Source organism: Pelodiscus sinensis, chromosome 12 (genome assembly GCF_049634645.1).
Source record: "Pelodiscus sinensis isolate JC-2024 chromosome 12, ASM4963464v1, whole genome shotgun sequence".
In the NCBI taxonomy this organism is placed as follows: Eukaryota; Metazoa; Chordata; order Testudines; family Trionychidae; genus Pelodiscus; species Pelodiscus sinensis.
The window spans coordinates 44122527-44139041 of NC_134722.1; the positions used below are offsets into that span (position 1 = coordinate 44122527).

The 16515-nt window shown below is 43.8% G+C and overlaps 1 protein-coding gene across 1 annotated transcript; it reads left to right on the plus strand.

The window, feature by feature from the left end:
* The first annotated feature begins 98 nt into the window (after positions 1 to 98).
* On the plus strand, positions 99 to 10533 carry NUDT21 (nudix hydrolase 21). The gene is made up of 7 exons (XM_075940400.1): positions 99 to 370; positions 3171 to 3371; positions 4262 to 4325; positions 6221 to 6310; positions 7116 to 7191; positions 8389 to 8503; positions 10252 to 10533. The coding sequence occupies exons 1-7, from the start codon at positions 255 to 257 to the stop codon at positions 10271 to 10273; spliced, it is 684 nt and encodes a 227-aa protein (XP_075796515.1). The 5' UTR covers positions 99 to 254; the 3' UTR covers positions 10274 to 10533.
* Positions 10534 to 16515: the final 5982 nt, after the last annotated feature.

Here is a 16515-nt window from a genome sequence, read left to right on the forward strand (position 1 = left end):
GCCAAGGGGAGCGAGGCTACAAGCCGCCAGTGGTGCGCGTGCGCCGTAGGGCGGGTGGCGGCGCGCTTGCTGTCCTCTATGGTCCAGGCGCTCTGTGCGCCAGTCTCTATGGTTACCCTTTCCGGCGCGCGCCCGGTCGGTTCCGGCGGAGCCATTGGCGGGGTGTGAGGCCTGGCGCGCGGGGATGTTAATGGTGGAATTGGCTCCCGCCGCCGAGCAGTGACCTAGCCCCTCCCGCCTGCCGCTGCGCCATCATGTCCGTGGTGCCGCCCAACCGCTCGCAGACCGGCTGGCCCCGCGGGGTGAACCAGTTCGGGAACAAGTACATCCAGCAGACCAAGCCGCTCACGCTGGAGCGCACCATCAACCTGTGAGTGCCCGCCCCTCCCCCCTCAACTCCCCGGCCCCCCCCTCAGCTCCCCAGCCCCCCTCCCTCAGCTCCCCGACCCCGGCCCGGCCCCCCCCTCCCTCAGCTCCCCAGCCCCTCCCCCAATCTCCCCACATCCACCTGCGAGCCCCGTCCCCCCCTTCCTGTGGAAGACCCTCACCGTGCCCCGGGCTTAGATCTCCCCCGGCTTCCGGGGAGGGAGCAACACCCTGAACTCTCGGAGCTGCTGGCTCTGGAGAGGGCCGTCTACAGCCCTTTCTCCCCATTGCTCCTGCCTGTGCCTTAGCCCCTCACCTCAGGCTGGAGGTGAGGGCCTGAGGGAAGGAGGCCCCTTCTGATCCCACTATCTGCTCACACTGGAGAGGACTGAATTCTGCCTAACTGGGATGGCTTTAATGGGAGCAGGCTCTTTACCTGGAGGAGACCTTCAGTTTGTGAGGAGAGGCATTAGGACCGTCAACGGGGGGTGTAAATATACCGCTGCTATCTAAGTGAGATTAAATAAGGGGGTTGCTGAGTTAGGAGAGTTGCACACCTGTTTTCCTGAGGGTTTATATTCCTTCCACCTCTGTGGTGTCTTGAGTTTGTGTATAGGATGTAAAAGTGTGTACCCAATATGTGCTCATTGTTCAGCGTGTACTGAGTTTACAGGACAAATATGTACCTTTTTTGGATGTTTGGAAGCTGTAGGATGCAACTTGATTTGTATTAAGTAACATGCAAGTGCTGGTATGCAATGATTGCCTTAGTGGGCCATTTATTGAAGCAGGCTTAGCTTTACAGTGGACATCACATTTAGTTTTTTCTTCTTTGATAAGTTTACAAAGTTGCAGTAATGGCAAACAAATGTAATACTCAGTACTCCACAATTAACCATTACACACTCAGAGCTTTTTTTTGGGGGGGAGGGGTAGCTGAGTTAGTCTGTACAGATAAACTAAAAAAACAACAAATAATAGTCTGGTAGCACTTTATAGACTAACACAACATGTAGATGGGATCATGAGCTTTCGTGGGCACCGCCCACTTCTTCAGATGACCAGAGTGTTGGATTTCTAGGACCAAAATGAATGGGCGGGGAGGGGGGGGGGAGAAGAAGTGAAAATTGGGAGGAGGAGGTAACAAGAAAAGGCAGTAGGTAAAAAATATATGAAAGGAAAGCTGAGTCTATAAGTACCTAAAGACTAGATAGTCAAAGGGGGCAGATAAGAACCATTAATTAGCAAATAATAAAGCTCATTTGCAAGTTCAATTCTCACACCTCTGGATTAAACAAAGATACTGGATGGTTAGGTCATTACCTACCTATCAAACAATGAGGGCAACAGTGGTTCTTTGTCTTTGAAGAATCTCATGATAACAAATTCTAGATATTTCATCAGTCTAAGTGTTTCCTGACTCTTTGTTGTTTGCTAAGTCCCTGCTCCTACCAGGTCCAGCAGCCCCAGGGTGTGGCTAGCCCAAGGCTCTGCTGCCAGAGAAGCCTCCTCTACCCCTCACACCTCCCTGCTGCCTTTGCCTCTTTTAAGATGGTTTCTCCCAGCACTGGCTCCTGTTTTCTCCATCCCCAAGGTGGAGGGTGGGGGGAAGTAAGAAGATGACTCAACTACTCTTTTACATCCCTACTTTGAAGCCCAAATGGATAAAACTAATTTTAAAAGTGAAAATGTTAATCTACAGGGATTTTTGTTGAGGGGAAACAGTCTGTTAGCAAGAAGCTGTAACTCTTTGAATTTGTGTTTATTAGTACAAGTCAAATTTTTTGGATCCAGATTAAGGAATATCACACATTTATAAAGTGGACAGCGCTTCTCTATGATAAATATAATCTTATTTTAGAGAAGGAATTATAATTTGAGATTTCTGAAATAATTTAAGTAGAAGAAGAAAATAGTGGTGAAATCATAAAGCCACAGATAAAGAGGAGAAAATACAAGAGACTGGTAATAAAGATAATAAAGACACCATTGATCAGGAAGCAAGAGACCTGTAATTGAGAGGATGTTCATTAAGATATTCTAAAACTAGAGATGCTTGTAGAATAGCAGCATGCATGAGAATTGGCTCTGATACTCTGTACTGGAAGATGGGGAGAAATTCCAAATTAGCACTGAATTTGGGAAGCTATCTCTAAGATTAAGGTTTTAGAAAAGAAACACCTAAAAAGATTTCAAGTGAAATGTTTATAATGACCTTAATAGTTATCAGATTCAAATGAGTTATTTAGAAATGCATATTAGTATCTTGCATCAAAGCATCTGCACAAATCAATAAAAATCAAGAACCGATCAACCAAATATAAGAGAACTTCCCCTGCTTATTAACAAACTCATTCCCTGCTACTACAATGATTATTCAAAAGTCTGTCAAACAGACTCTGAAAGCACAAGCTTAAGAACTCTCCTAACTCAGGCAGAGATCAAGTAGGAGGTCACAGATATAGGCTCTCTACTTGAGTGTCTTGCTGCTATTTGTGGAGAGCTTTAAGGCTTGGAATAGCTGAGTGTGAGCCAGTGGTTTACTCTTGCAATTGCAGAGGGACAGCCTTTCAGGTAAGTGGAGCCCAAATCATTTAATTAGAACTTTATAGATTATAACCAGTACCTTGAATTGCATCCAGAAGAGAATAGGGAGCATATGTGTGCACATCTTATAAATATTTTGAAATCAGTGATAGCTAATTTTATACTACGGTAGCTGACCCTCAGGATGTACTGTGCAGTTGTGCTCATGAGATCTGGGTTAGTCTTCATGATATAGTAACATGTGACTTATCTTCTAGGTATCCACTTACAAATTATACATTTGGTACAAAGGAGCCCCTTTATGAGAAAGATAGTTCAGTTGCAGCCCGGTTTCAGCGCATGAGGGAAGAATTTGACAAGATTGGAATGAGGCGGACTGTAGAGGGAGTTCTGATTGTACATGAGCATAGGCTGCCACATGTGCTACTACTGCAGCTAGGTACAACTTTCTTCAAACTGTAAGTGTATATCGTTGGAACTTGACATTATAGTAATGTTTAGTAGAATCACAGAGCATTACCAAATAACAGATTAGTTGAACAGCAAATATATAGGCTGCTCATCTGTACTAAGAAATCATGGATCGAAGGGTGTGTTCCAGCAGTTGCTGCTGTTTATATGGCAAACCATGCTGTATCATCCCCTGCAGAAAGTTGATGATAATCTATTGCTGCGTTGACGACTAGCCTTCATTATAGTAGACTTCATCAACATGTATATTGATGCTTTTAGAATTTGTCACCAGTAATTATTATTGTCTCTGAATGAAGGGACATGATGAAAATAAATCATGTATAAACACACTCAGCACCTTAAATCATTGACCTTAAATTTTAAAAATATAGTTGCTTATAAATGATAAGTTTCCTTTCTGTGCTTTTATTGTTATGGAAAGAGAAAGTAGATGAATTCTTGTAAATTTCACAATCTTCGGAATTAAAGGTGGGAATGACTGGTTGGGTTATCTGGACTTCCAAATCAGGATTATCCCCTCATGATAACTTATCTTCTTATTTTTGTGCACTTCTTCAAGTGTTGTTTTTTGGTTTAAAACAAAGTCAGGAGCAATGCCTGAAGTCAAACTTACCCCTCCCTCATTTTTGCATTTTTCTAACATCATGAGGTCCTCTCAAAAAATTGTAGTAGTCATGCATGCTATCCTGTTTAGTGTTGAAATTGTAATAATCCAGCAAAGTGATATTTGAGAGTTGGGACTCTGGCTACTAAAGAGTTTGAAAATGAGTTTGTAAATCCGTAAAAGTTTGAAGTGAGACATATTCATTAATAAGTTTAAGGGTATCTGTAAATAAAATATAGAATACTAGTTTTCATCATTAATTTTTCACAGACCAGGTGGTGAACTCAATCCAGGAGAAGACGAGGTAGAAGGACTCAAACGTTTAATGACAGAGGTATATTTTCTTCATTTTTTGTTGAATGTTGTTACAGCAGTTGAATTTTGACTCATTCTAGAATGTTTTTGGCCAAAACATTAACATAGCCTTTTTACCATTTTTATTCTTTTGTTTGCTTCAGTGATTCACATTTGACTTCTTTCTAGTAGTTCACATAGTATGCTGCTAGAAGATTTAGCCAACATTGCTTGGGTCCTTAAATAAGTTTTCTCTTTCTCCATTTTTATCATTGTTCTGTGGTAGGGGCCAAGGATGAGGGTTTCTGTATGCAGGCTGCCCTGGGGAGAGAGAACAACCCCAGCCCTCTCTCACTACAGCAGCTTGTGGCCAGGTGAGAAGCACCTCTCCATGGCCGCAGCAGTGGGAACAGCTGGGGAAGGGATGCATGTCTCCCAGCTGGGGGACAAACAAACAAACTATCTGAAATGTATAGCAGATAGCTTTCCCTGCCCTCTGTTGGCCAATGGGGTTAAAGCTGTTCTGGTACTCATCTCTAGCCCTTTGTTTGCCTCCCTGTGGTCATTCTACAGTATAACTCCCTCCTAGCAGACCCTTCCCTTTCCTTTTTATAGGAAACAATTGAATTCTGGGCACGTGCCATTGTCTTGGCATAACTTAAAGCAAAGTAAGGGTTTGGTTATGATGAGAGGAAGCTGCATGCCAAATTTGGTGGTCCAAGCTCTTAAGATCTAGGAGTTCTTAAACAAGTGAACACATGAATGAACCGACAGATGCACATCTTAATTTCTAAAATATAGAGTAAGATAAAACAAATATACAAATGAAGTAGTGTGATAGTACCAGAGAGAAGCAGGATTAGTGATTAGAGTGCAAGCCTAGGACTTGAAGCAACCAGGGTTCAATTCCCTGTTTACAACAGACTTTTCTATGTGACCTGGGGCAACTTTAGACAAGTCACTTAGCTTCTCTGTGCCTCAGTTTCATAAAATGGGGACACTTTTTTTACCTTATGGGGTATTGTGAAGATATATACATCCAAATGAAGTGCTCAAATACTGCAGTGATGCTAGAACCAGCCAGTGATCAAGGTCTTGTTGTGGATGGCTCGGTATATCCAATTCAGGTGTCCTTGATCTTGAACTAGGTGCTTGATTTATACGTCTGGGAGAACACATTACTTAGACAACTCTTGCACTGCAAGTTCTGACTAAATGGCTTTATCGTCTGGCTCCTCGGGTCAATTGCATTTGTGAACCATATTTACAAAAGTTGTTTTTAAAGGCTGATCTACGCTGAAAAGTTATATCGGCATAGCTACATCTCTCAGGGATGTGCAAAATCCCTCCCTCCAGAGATGTAGGTAAGCTTAGATTTATCCAGTGTCCTGGCACATGATGCATATCTTACGTCAGTTAGTATACAAGTACAGGCAGTCCCCGGGTTACGTACAAGATAGGGACTATAGGTTTGTTCTTAAGTTGAATTTGTATGCAAGTCGGAACTGGTACATATTGTAGGGGAAACTCTAGCCAAACATTTCTCCAGAGCTCAGTTTTATTCTCCCACACCTCACTTCCCTCAGTCCTTTATTCTCAAGCTGAGGTGTCTGCTAAGAAAAGCCGCTCTGCATCTCCCTGGTCTGCTGGGGGGGGGGGGAGCGCTAGCTTCATGTCTCCCTGGTTTGCTGGGGGGAAGCAGCTAGTGCGGGGTTTCCTCACCCTGTTTGTAAGTAGGGATCCGATGTAAGTCGGATCCATGTAACCCGGATCTATGTAACCCGGGGACTGCCTGTATATTAACACTAATATAAGACTACTTTAGCTTGGCTCTGAATTGCATTAAACCCTTATTACAGCATCCCTTAATGCTTTCCTAAGAGTACTAGCAATGGATCATGTAGAGGTTTTTTGACTGCAGCTGGATTTTGACAGATACTGGGGCGTCAGGACGGAGTTCAGCAAGATTGGGTGATTGATGACTGCATTGGTAACTGGTGGAGACCAAACTTTGAACCTCCACAGGTGAGTGTCCATGTCTGCATACATTTTGGCAATTAAAATAATTAGCAATGAGTGTTTCTGGGGGGAAATTTTTTTTACTGATTGGCTGGTCATGGCATCTGAAGTTCCTTTTGTTGGGTTTATGTTTTCTTGAAGAGTTGTTACTAGATACTCAAACTTTATTTTTGCAGAATGTGGTGCAATTAAGGATGTAAATACCTATTAAAACAATTAGCTGGTTAAATGGTTAAAATTATATCATTTAACTAGTTAACTGGTGGAGGGGCTGGAGGCCCTGCCAGGGCTGCGGTTCTGCTGCCTCTCTGGGGCACAGATCCTGTCTGCTAGGCACAGCAGTGGCTGCTCCAGGCCTGAGTGGGCACGGCGCTACTCTAGCCTGGCTTGCCAGGATCCTGCAAGTCGGCCCTCCACAAGACGAGCTTCTCTTGCCCGACCCTCTGCAGCTGGCTGCCCACTAGGGTTTGAAGAGGTTGAATTAACTGGGTGAGCATTCCAATAACTCTAATATTTGCCAGATAACTAGTTAACATTTTACATCCCTAGGTATAATTAGTACTCCTATCCTGTAAACAGGTCATCTCCCTTTACATTTTATTTTTAGCTGTTTAGTAACAATAACATGCTTGGCATTACGGTTCAGTTTCTCTTACTGTCCTGTATTTTTCTTATGTATGTTATATCTGATGATGTCATTGAGGACTCATTCATGATTCTTATATGAAACTCTTAAGAAGCACTTGCAGATAATTATATACTTTCAGAGTGCTGGACAAACTAATTAAGCTTTTTTTTTTCATCCCCTTAGTATCCATATATTCCAGCTCATATTACAAAACCTAAAGAGCACAAAAAGCTCTTCTTGGTTCAGCTACAGGAAAAGGGTAAGTGTTTGTAGTAGAGGTTGTAATCAGTGTTCTGTTTGTTTCTGTGCAATTATTAAGACAGCAGTTTCAGGTTTCATATTGTAAACAAACATGGGGTTATATTTATCTTCATGGAAACAAGTTTCTCCTCTGTGAGGGAAGGCTTATAAACCAAGTCTCATAAGAGTTCTGCTAAATGGGATGGGAGAAGGGGAGACACAGGATTTGATGTCCTGAATGAAAAACAAATAAAATATAGTCGAAGAAAATGTCTAGTCAATATTCTTTAAAACTTGGCAGCAAACACATACTATTTAATATTAAAATAGTAAATGTTAATGTTATTTTTGTATTTAAATTATTCTGTGTGCGTGTGTGCGTGCATGCGTGCGCACAAGAGCCAAGCCACTTCCAACCTGGCCCTCCCCAGGGCCCATGTGGAGAGCTGGGACTGCCACACTGTGGCCCCAGCCAAGCCCTCCCCTTCCCGGTGGCCAGGAGAGCAGTAGTTGCCTCAGCCCAGCCCTCCCAGGAAGGAGCGGGAGCTGGCATGGCCTCAGCCCTGGCCCTCCCTGGTGGCCTGGGGCAGTGTGTGTGTGTGTGTGTGGGGGGGGGGGGGGGTTAAGAGGCCGGGGCTGACACGTCCCCAGCTCACCTCTGTGGGTGGCGGGGATGAGAGCCTGGGCTGCCTGCCCCCCGGAGAGAGGGGGGTTGGCAAGCATAGCAAGCAGGGGGTGCAGCCCCAAGTATATTGTAAGAAAGTTTTAGGTCTTAACATAGGTTGATGGTGGGTGAACCCACCATCTTTTGGACCAATTTTGGACCAATTTCTGTGAGTGAAAAAGACACTTTCAATCTTGCGTTGCCATAAATTCTAAATTTCAAATGTAATGTTAAATAGTGTATGTCTGTATAGCTATGTAAAAAACTAAAATATCCAATTTCCTTGAGCCTTTTTTAGCCCACCCCGATGTTAAGTCATCATAAACTGGGATGCTTTGCCAGTATAATAGGTGAGAGGCGTGTGTATGTACAAAATCCCAGCATAAGAGGTCCACCTCTAACTGTGCAAAATAAGCCCATCGGAACACTGTAGTTTTGGGTGACAATTATCTATTATTTAAAAGGGGAAAGGGACCCTTAGTGGAACCTTAGCTTGAAATTGTTAGAAACAATTGTTTCCATTGTAAATACTGTCTTTGGTTAATTTTTTAGCTTTGTTTGCTGTCCCCAAAAATTACAAGCTGGTAGCTGCACCATTGTTTGAGCTCTATGACAATGCCCCAGGATATGGACCTATCATTTCCAGCCTTCCTCAACTTTTGAGCAGGTATAGTATGCAGCAGATTCACAGTATAAGTAGCTACTATGCTGACTAATTTCTCAGCATTTCTTTATAATATCTTTATAAAAACTCCAGTCATCTGAAGAAGTGGGTTGTGCCCACGAAAGCTCATGATACCATCTACATGTTTTGTTAGTCTATAAAGTGCTACCAGACCATTTGTTGTTTAAGTTTATCTTTATAATATGTTCAAGGTGTATCAGTACCATTCAGATAAAAAATATGCATTCCTTAACTGCCTCCATTGAACATACTTCATCAGGCTTGAGAGCTTATTGGTCTGTCTGTCTGGTGTTCTTGAGCCTGTACTTAAGTAATTTTCCATGCAACACATAGTTTAATTTGTCAAGTGTGCGTGCATGCGGCTCTACTCTTTACAAGTCACATTTAGTTCCCTCTATTTGTATGTCCATGTGTGGAATCACTTTTGTAATCTGCATGAATATGGCAGTGATGTATCACATAACAAGTCATCCCATACATGGACAGTGTGGCATTGAGGGAATGGGGTGCAGGAGGGAGCTTGCAGTTGGGGAAGATGATAGGGGTGAGGGCTCTGGGTTGGGTCTGGGGGTAAGGGATGAAGAGAGGACAATCCCAGCCTTCTCTTACTGCAGTAGCTTGGGGCCAGGTAAGCGGGACCTCTCCATGGCCAATGCAGCTCTAGTTGAAGATCAGGGTCATCTGTGTTGTTCCCTCCCCCCCCCCCGTCCCCGTCCCCAGCATTGGCAGCTCTGGAGCAGCTCCGGGTTGGGTCCTGTAGAAGGTGGAGAGGCGCTCCTCCTTTGGCCCCAACATGGAGCAGCTCTGTGCTGGGGCCAATGAGGAGAGAAGCTTCTGCCCAGGCCACAACTGCTCCATGCTGGGGCTGGCAGGCAGAGGCAACACTCTGTGTGGCCATCCTGAGCTAGGCAACAGTGTAGCCATACCTCTTAGAGGGAATTTAGGCCACATCCACCCTCTTGCATGAAAAAAATCTCTTTGAGATGTCAGAAGCCTAAAAGATTTGTACCATTCTTCATCTTTATTATTATCTCCCTTATTCGCTGTCAGCCTTTACAACTACTGCTATAGCATTTCCTGTATAAAAACCACAAAAGAAGTCTCTTTCCAAAAAAAACTAACAAAATGCTTTTCTTTAAGCAGGCAAAGGTTGTATTACCATGAATTACTACTTTCAGTAGCTTAACCGGAGCTGAAATCACAAATCCCTACACCTCTGTCCTAATTAGCTGCAAGGATATCTGAAAATTGAGATGAACACATATTTGACACAGCACAAATTAAATTAGCTATTTCTTGCATAATAGTCTATCACTGTTCACGCTGCAAACTTCAGTTTTAAGAGTTTATAAATCTTTTGTGAAGGTTGTTACTCGTGACTGACTCCTGATGTATGCAGAATTTGTCCAATAGTAATTTTCTTCCACGCTGTAACACTTTTTTCCCCTGATGAAACAAAATTCTCATAGCTTCTCAGACCGAGAAAAGCCAATTTTGAAGGTTTAAGACTTAGTTTTACAGGATTGGATCCATTAGTATACTTGTGTGTGAAGCTGAGGTTAGTGTCTACCTGGTGCAGACAATTACTGGTTGAGGTACAAAAAGTTGAGTGGAAATCTCATCTTTGCTTTCTGTTAGGTGTGAGTTTGTTTATCTGAAAAATAAAATATTGCACACATTAAATCACCTTCTGCCTATAAATAATAATAAACATATTGCATTTATTTTAGATTCAATTTTATTTACAACTGAATTCCCATATATTTGAAGAAAGGTAGAAGAAGCCGTCTCTGTGAGCACAGCTTTAAGATGAAGAGGGAAGAATACATGTGATACAAGGATTTTTTATGTCATTTTTTTCCTGAAAACTGCTAAACTTTCTATTGTCTGAATAGCAAAGTGAATCTCAACTGTTTAGATAGTGGGATGGCGAATGTGACTCAGTGTTTTAATCACTTTTCATTGTAATAGTCATCAGTTTTTTTGTACAACATTAAACAAAATAGATTGGATTATGTTTGTCTACTTCTGCTATTTTAGTGGTTTGCTATGTCTTACTGATGTTGAGTGAAATATTAAAGCTAATGCTTTCTTCCGGGGGATGAGGGCAACAATAGGTCTGGATAATTGGGAAAAACCCACTGCAGGGAGGACTAGTATATTAATAGAGCATTCAAGCTTCAGCTTTCAGAAGCAGAGAGGTCACATGGGGAAGCTATCTTGATAAGAGCCTGAAACCTTTAAGGGAAAATAGTACTCAGAGTCAAGGTGAGTTACCTAAAAAACAGTAGCCCGAGGCTCAGCCTTATGATTGGAATGGAATGTGAAGAGATAAGTTGGCCTATTGCTATAAGTGAAACTGATGAAATGAGTGATTTCATTGGAATTGCCTAAAACACAACTGATTTAAATCAGAAAGCCTTTCATGGGACTGTTCAATATTAACTAATAGGATCCAGGTAAAATAAGGAAATACCTTAAACAGCTATAAAGGAGCACTTTTCTGATTGGTCATGGGGGCAGTGTTGTAGAGCTGAATTTATATTGGTAACTGCATTGAAATATGTATCTGCCTGATTCCTGGGAGCTATCTCCTTACTGAGCAGAGCTCTGATAGTTTAACTTCTGAACACTTAACTATCCAAACATCTACAATTCTCTTTTTGGGTGTTTCAAATTACTTTTAAAAAGATGTCTTCCATAAATTAGAATGAAGGGTACACTAATTGTAGATGTCCAGTAATTTCCTAATAGTACCGTATCCATCCATAGTTAGGACTAGTGACTAATGTACTCAATGTTTAAATTACAGTAGAGAGAAAAAGAAAGAAAACTGCCTTAAAATATATTGTGCTGTAATGTTTGGTGGCGCAGAAGAGATACAGGAACTCCATTGTGTAGGAACGTTTTTAAAAAGTGTGTTCATCATCTTTGTGCATAAAGCTAGTCTTCTGAAAAAATTCTGAGTCCATAGGATCTGCAGGTGCTCAGAATCTTTGCTCACTTTTATTTAGGAATTTGTCACCCAGGCTTTGAAAACTGTTATTGGCTTTGTGACCCATCACTAACCTGTGCTACAAAGTCTCTTCCCTATCTTGTTTGTCCTTAGGTTACTACTCTTTCACACTTAAACCATACTTTGTAAGGAGAGGCAGCATCTTAAGAGAAAACCTCAGTTGGGGTATTAAACTTACAAATTAATTCTAACTCTTGTTTTGGCTGTCTCGCTTCCTAAGATAGAAGCTGATTGTTATTGTAGTTGTAGCAAAAGAGGTGCACACTCTGCTAAGCTGGCCACTTAGGAGGGTCTACGTGGTGAAGAGAACAGGGGAACTGGGTCCTGCACACTCGGGGAGTTACAGTTGAGGGTGTTTTGTGTGGGTATTTGATGTAGGGATAGGGATTGTGAACACTACGTGGAAAAGGAATGTCTAGTAACTTCTGTAATGAGAGAAAGGTGTGGAGAAAGAAATCTTTGAGTTTCTGAAAGACCCATGCTAAATATAAACTAAATGTAAATATTGAGCCTCAATTGACTGTTTTTGAGGAATGATTTACCATAAAAAACAAGGAAGATAAATTTGGGTCTAAATTAAGGGGTAGGCAATTAACCATTTAGAGCTTTTGGAACTGCTCTTGTACATTTGTTGTCTGAGAGGGTCTACACCAGGCAATAATTCTTGATGGGGACGGAGGGCCACTCCCAAGATATTGGAAATTGTTTGAGGGCCCACTCTTCCATGGTATTAATGGAGGAGATGTGGAGTCTGTGGGTGCAGAAGGGAGCTTGGGGTAAAGGACTGGGGTGCAGGAGGGAGAATGGAGTCTGGGAGGGAGTTTGGGTAAAAGAGGTGGTTGTGACCTAGGGCAGAGAACTGAAGTGTGGGGTTTTGGGATGTGACCTAGGGTAGGAGGGGATTGTGATCTCAGGCAGGAGATGGGGTGCCAGATCTGGGAGGGAGTAAGGGTGCATGCGGAATAGTGGGGCAGAGGGTTAGGGAAGGGAGGGGCTGAGGAGCCAGAGGCAGGTAAAATGTTTCTGCCTGCTCAGCCATGTGTTTGAGTGAGTGAGCAGGAGGGTTGTGCTTTGTGGCTGCTTGTTACTCAAACAGGCAGCTCTCATTGGCCAGTGTTTGTCCAGAAACCGGCCAATGGGATTGTGCTGAGGGCGGGAGTAGTGTCTGAATCTTCCCCCTCTTCCCCTCTAGACTCAAAGAGAAAGCGCTCTGCAGCCCCGTTTCTGAGCGGCATGTGAGGCAAGCAGGGGAGTCTGCCTGGGGCTCTCCACTGCCTCTGGGCCAGATCCAGTGGATTGACAGGCAACATTTTGCTTAGGATTGGTCTACACCAAGAAGAAGGTGATCAGAGAGGGTGTGGGGCCTCTACTGGATGAGGGCAGTAACCCAGTGACAGATGTAGGGAAAGCTGAAGTACTTAATGCTTTCCTTGCCTCTGTCTTCACAGACAAAATCAGCTCCCAGACTACAGGCAGTCCCCGACTTACGTGGATCCGACTTACGTCGGATCCCTAGATACGAACGGGGTGAGGCAACTGCCGCACATGCGCAGCAGCATCCCCGGGGCTCGCTCACCTGGATCCTGGGATCCATCTCCTCCTCCTGCCGGCTCTGACTGGTCTCCGCCTGCAGCAGCAGCTGGCCGCAGGGAATGGGGTCCTGCAGAGCTGCTGGGCGGAGGAAAAGTGCCTCCCCACGTCTGCTGCTCGTCTGCTGCTCGCCGCGGTCTCGCAGCCTGCCCCCCAGTCACCGGCCAGCCTCAGCCCATCTTCTCCCTCCACCCCCCCTCTATACATCCCCGGGGCTCGCTCACCTGGGTCCTAGGATCCACCTCCTCCTCCTCGGGCTGGCTCCTCTGGCTCCAACTGGCCTCCGCCTGCAGCAGCAGCTGGCCACAGGGAAAGGGGTCCCGCAGAGCTGCCAGCAGAGGAAAAGTGCTTCCCCACGCCTGCTGCGGCCTCGCAGCCTGCATGCCCTCCTCCCCCCAGCAACAAGGTGCCCCCCTCCCCCAACTAACAAGCTGCCTCCCTCCCCCCAGCAACCTGGCTGCCCCCGGCAACAGCAGCCTCTCCGCCCCCTATTATTCCCACCTTCCCCCTCCTCCCCCTATACATGCCGGGCTCCCTGGGAATGTAGCAAAAACAAACAGACTCAACCAAAACAAACAAAGTGCTTGGCCTCATTGTGTCAGCAAAAAAAGGACCCTCCTCCTAGAACCCTGGGTGGTGTGTGGAAATAAAGCTATTAGCTCAAAGCATGGTAATAGAACTCCATGCACATTTTTTTTTTTTTTTAGTTTTGGTTAGTTTGGTGTGGGGTTAGACACACTTGAGGTTTTACTGCTGTCTGTATCCTCATTAGAAAGATTTATTCTCATTTCCTGTCCTTGAGACAACAGTAAGTGAGGGGAAATCTACCCCAGGAAGGGAAATTCACTCCTGTAAGAGTTATCATGGGAAAAAGGTGTCTCCACTGAAGCTTTATCGCCAATCCTTCTTTCCAAGACATCCCAAAATATTCAAAATCCAATTGTCACAGGGACAGAAAGAGATGTGAAATCTTCTGAACAGGGGAACAGACAGCAAAACAAACATTAGAGGGGAGTTAACTTTTCCCTATGCTATCCAAAACTAAAAAAAAATGTTTGGCTAGAGTTTCCCCTACAATATGTATCAGTTCCGACTTACATACAAATTCAACTTAAGAACAAACCTACAGTCCCTATCTTGTACGTAACCCGGGGAATGCCTGTAATGTGCTAAGTGACGTAATATGGGATGAAGATGGACAGTCCTTGGTGGGGAAAGAACAGGTTAGGAACTCTTTAGAAAAGCTAAACATACACAAATCCATGGGTCCGGACTTAATACATCCAAGGGTTCTGAGGGAGTTGGCAAATGTCATTGTGGAGCCTTTGGCCATTATCTTTGAAAAGTCGTAGAGATCAAGAGAGATCCCAGATGATTGGAAAAAGGCAAATGTAGTGCCCATCTTTAAGAAAGGGAAGGACGACGACCCAGGGAACTATAGGCCTGTCAGTCTTACCTCAGACCTTGGGAAAATCATGGAGGGGATCCTCAAGGAATCCATTTTGAAGTACTTAGAGGGGAAGGTGATCAAGAATAGTCAGTATGGATTCATTAAGGGCAAGTTGTGCCTGACCAATCTGATTAGCTTCTAATAATGGGGTAACTGGCTCTGTGGATATGGGGAGGTCAGTGGATGTGATATACCTTGACTTTAGCAAGGCTTTTGATACGGTCTCCCACAATATTCTTGCCAGCAAGTTAAGGGAATATGGATTGGATAAATGGACGGTAAGATGGATAGAAAGCTGGCTAGAAGGCCGGGCCCAGCGGGTAGTGATCAACGGCTCGATGTCAGGATGACGGTTGGTTTCTAGAGGATTGCCCCAAGGTTCAGTTCTGGGACCGGTTTGGTTCAACATCCTTATTAATGACCTGGATGAGGGGATGGATTGCACCCTCAGTAAGTTTGCGGATGACACTAAGCTAGCGGGAGAGGTAGACACACTGCACGTCAGGGACAGAGTCCAGACTGCCTTAGACAAATTGGTGGATTGGGGCATAAGAAATCTGATGAGGTTCAACAAGGACAAGTGTAGAGTCCAGCACTTGGGATGGAAGAATCCCAAACATTGTTACAGGCTGGGGACCACTGGCTAATGTGGAAAAGGACCTGGAGATTACAGTGGATGAGAAGCTGGACATGAGTCGTCAGTGTTCCCTTGTAGCCAAGAAGGCTAATAGCATATTAGGTTGCATTAAGAGGAGCATTGCCAACAGATCCAGAGTTGTCATTATTCCTCTCTACTTGGCTCTGGTGAGGCTGCACCTGGAGTATTGTGTCCAGTTCTAGGCCCCCAATTACAGGAAGGATGTGAATGCTTTGGAGAGGGCCCAACAGAGGACAACCAAAATGATTAGGGGGCTGGAGCATATGACTTATGAGGAGAGGCTGAGGGAGTTGGGTCTGTTTAGTCTGCAGAAGAGAAGAATGAGGGGGAATTTGATAGCAGCCTTCAACTTCCTGAAGGGAGGTTCCAAAGAGGATGGAGAGAGGCTGTTCACAGTAGTGATCGATGGAAGAACAAGGAACAATGGTCTCAAGTTGCAGTGGGAGAGGTCCAGGTTGGATACTAGGAAAGACTATTTCACTAGGAGGGTGGTGAAGCACTGGAATGGGTTACCTAGGGAAGCAGTGGAGTCTCCATCCCTAGAGGTGTTTAAGTCTTGGCTTGACAAAGCCCTGGCTGGGTTGATTTAATTGGGATTGGTCCTGTCCTGGGCTGGGGGCTGGACTTGATGGCCTTCTAAGGTCTCTTCCATCTCTATGATTCTATGATACACAATGCTTGCTGCGATATTTAATGCACACTTTTTACCATCGTAGACCTAAACAAAGAACAGAAGTGTAAGTTGTCATGTAGCTGCTGAAGAAAATCTATTGCTGGACAGTAATGAGCAAAAAATAGAATTGGAAAAGCCAAAACTACATTCTAAAGAAATTCTTTCAAATGGCATTTAAAAATACATATGGAGTGTTGAATACAAGAATTGTCATGATGGATACAAGTAATTAAGTTTGACAGACTAAGAATGGTATGGATTATAATCTTAAATGAGCTTCACAGTGGTACAGAGAATTAAAACTAATTGGTGTCTTAATACATGGATGATGTGGTATGATGTGCTGCTAATTTAAAGCAACACCTAATACTCAATTTTCCCCCTTCTGGTGGAGGCTAATCAATACTGACTGTAAAAGTAAAATTGCAAAATGGACTGCTGCTTCAGTGCCACCATCTGGCAAAAACAAATAAGAAATTGGGCGATCGTTTTAAAAGCTAAGGAAACTTAACAAATATATCTTGTAGATGGGAGTTAAAAATAAACCAGGGCTGTCAAGCAATTAAAATGATTTATCATGCTGTTATACAACAATAATAAATGGTAT

Bases quoted from the DNA above. Each gene is read 5' to 3' on its own strand.
- NUDT21 (XM_075940400.1), top strand. From the start codon at position 255: ATGTCCGTGGTGCCGCCCAACCGCTCGCAGACCGGCTGGCCCCGCGGG. The intron at 4,326-6,220 runs GTATATTTTCTT...GGATTTTGACAG, and splicing joins TCAAACGTTTAATGACAGAG to ATACTGGGGCGTCAGGACGG. The intron at 7,192-8,388 runs GTAAGTGTTTGT...TTAATTTTTTAG, and splicing joins GGTTCAGCTACAGGAAAAGG to CTTTGTTTGCTGTCCCCAAA.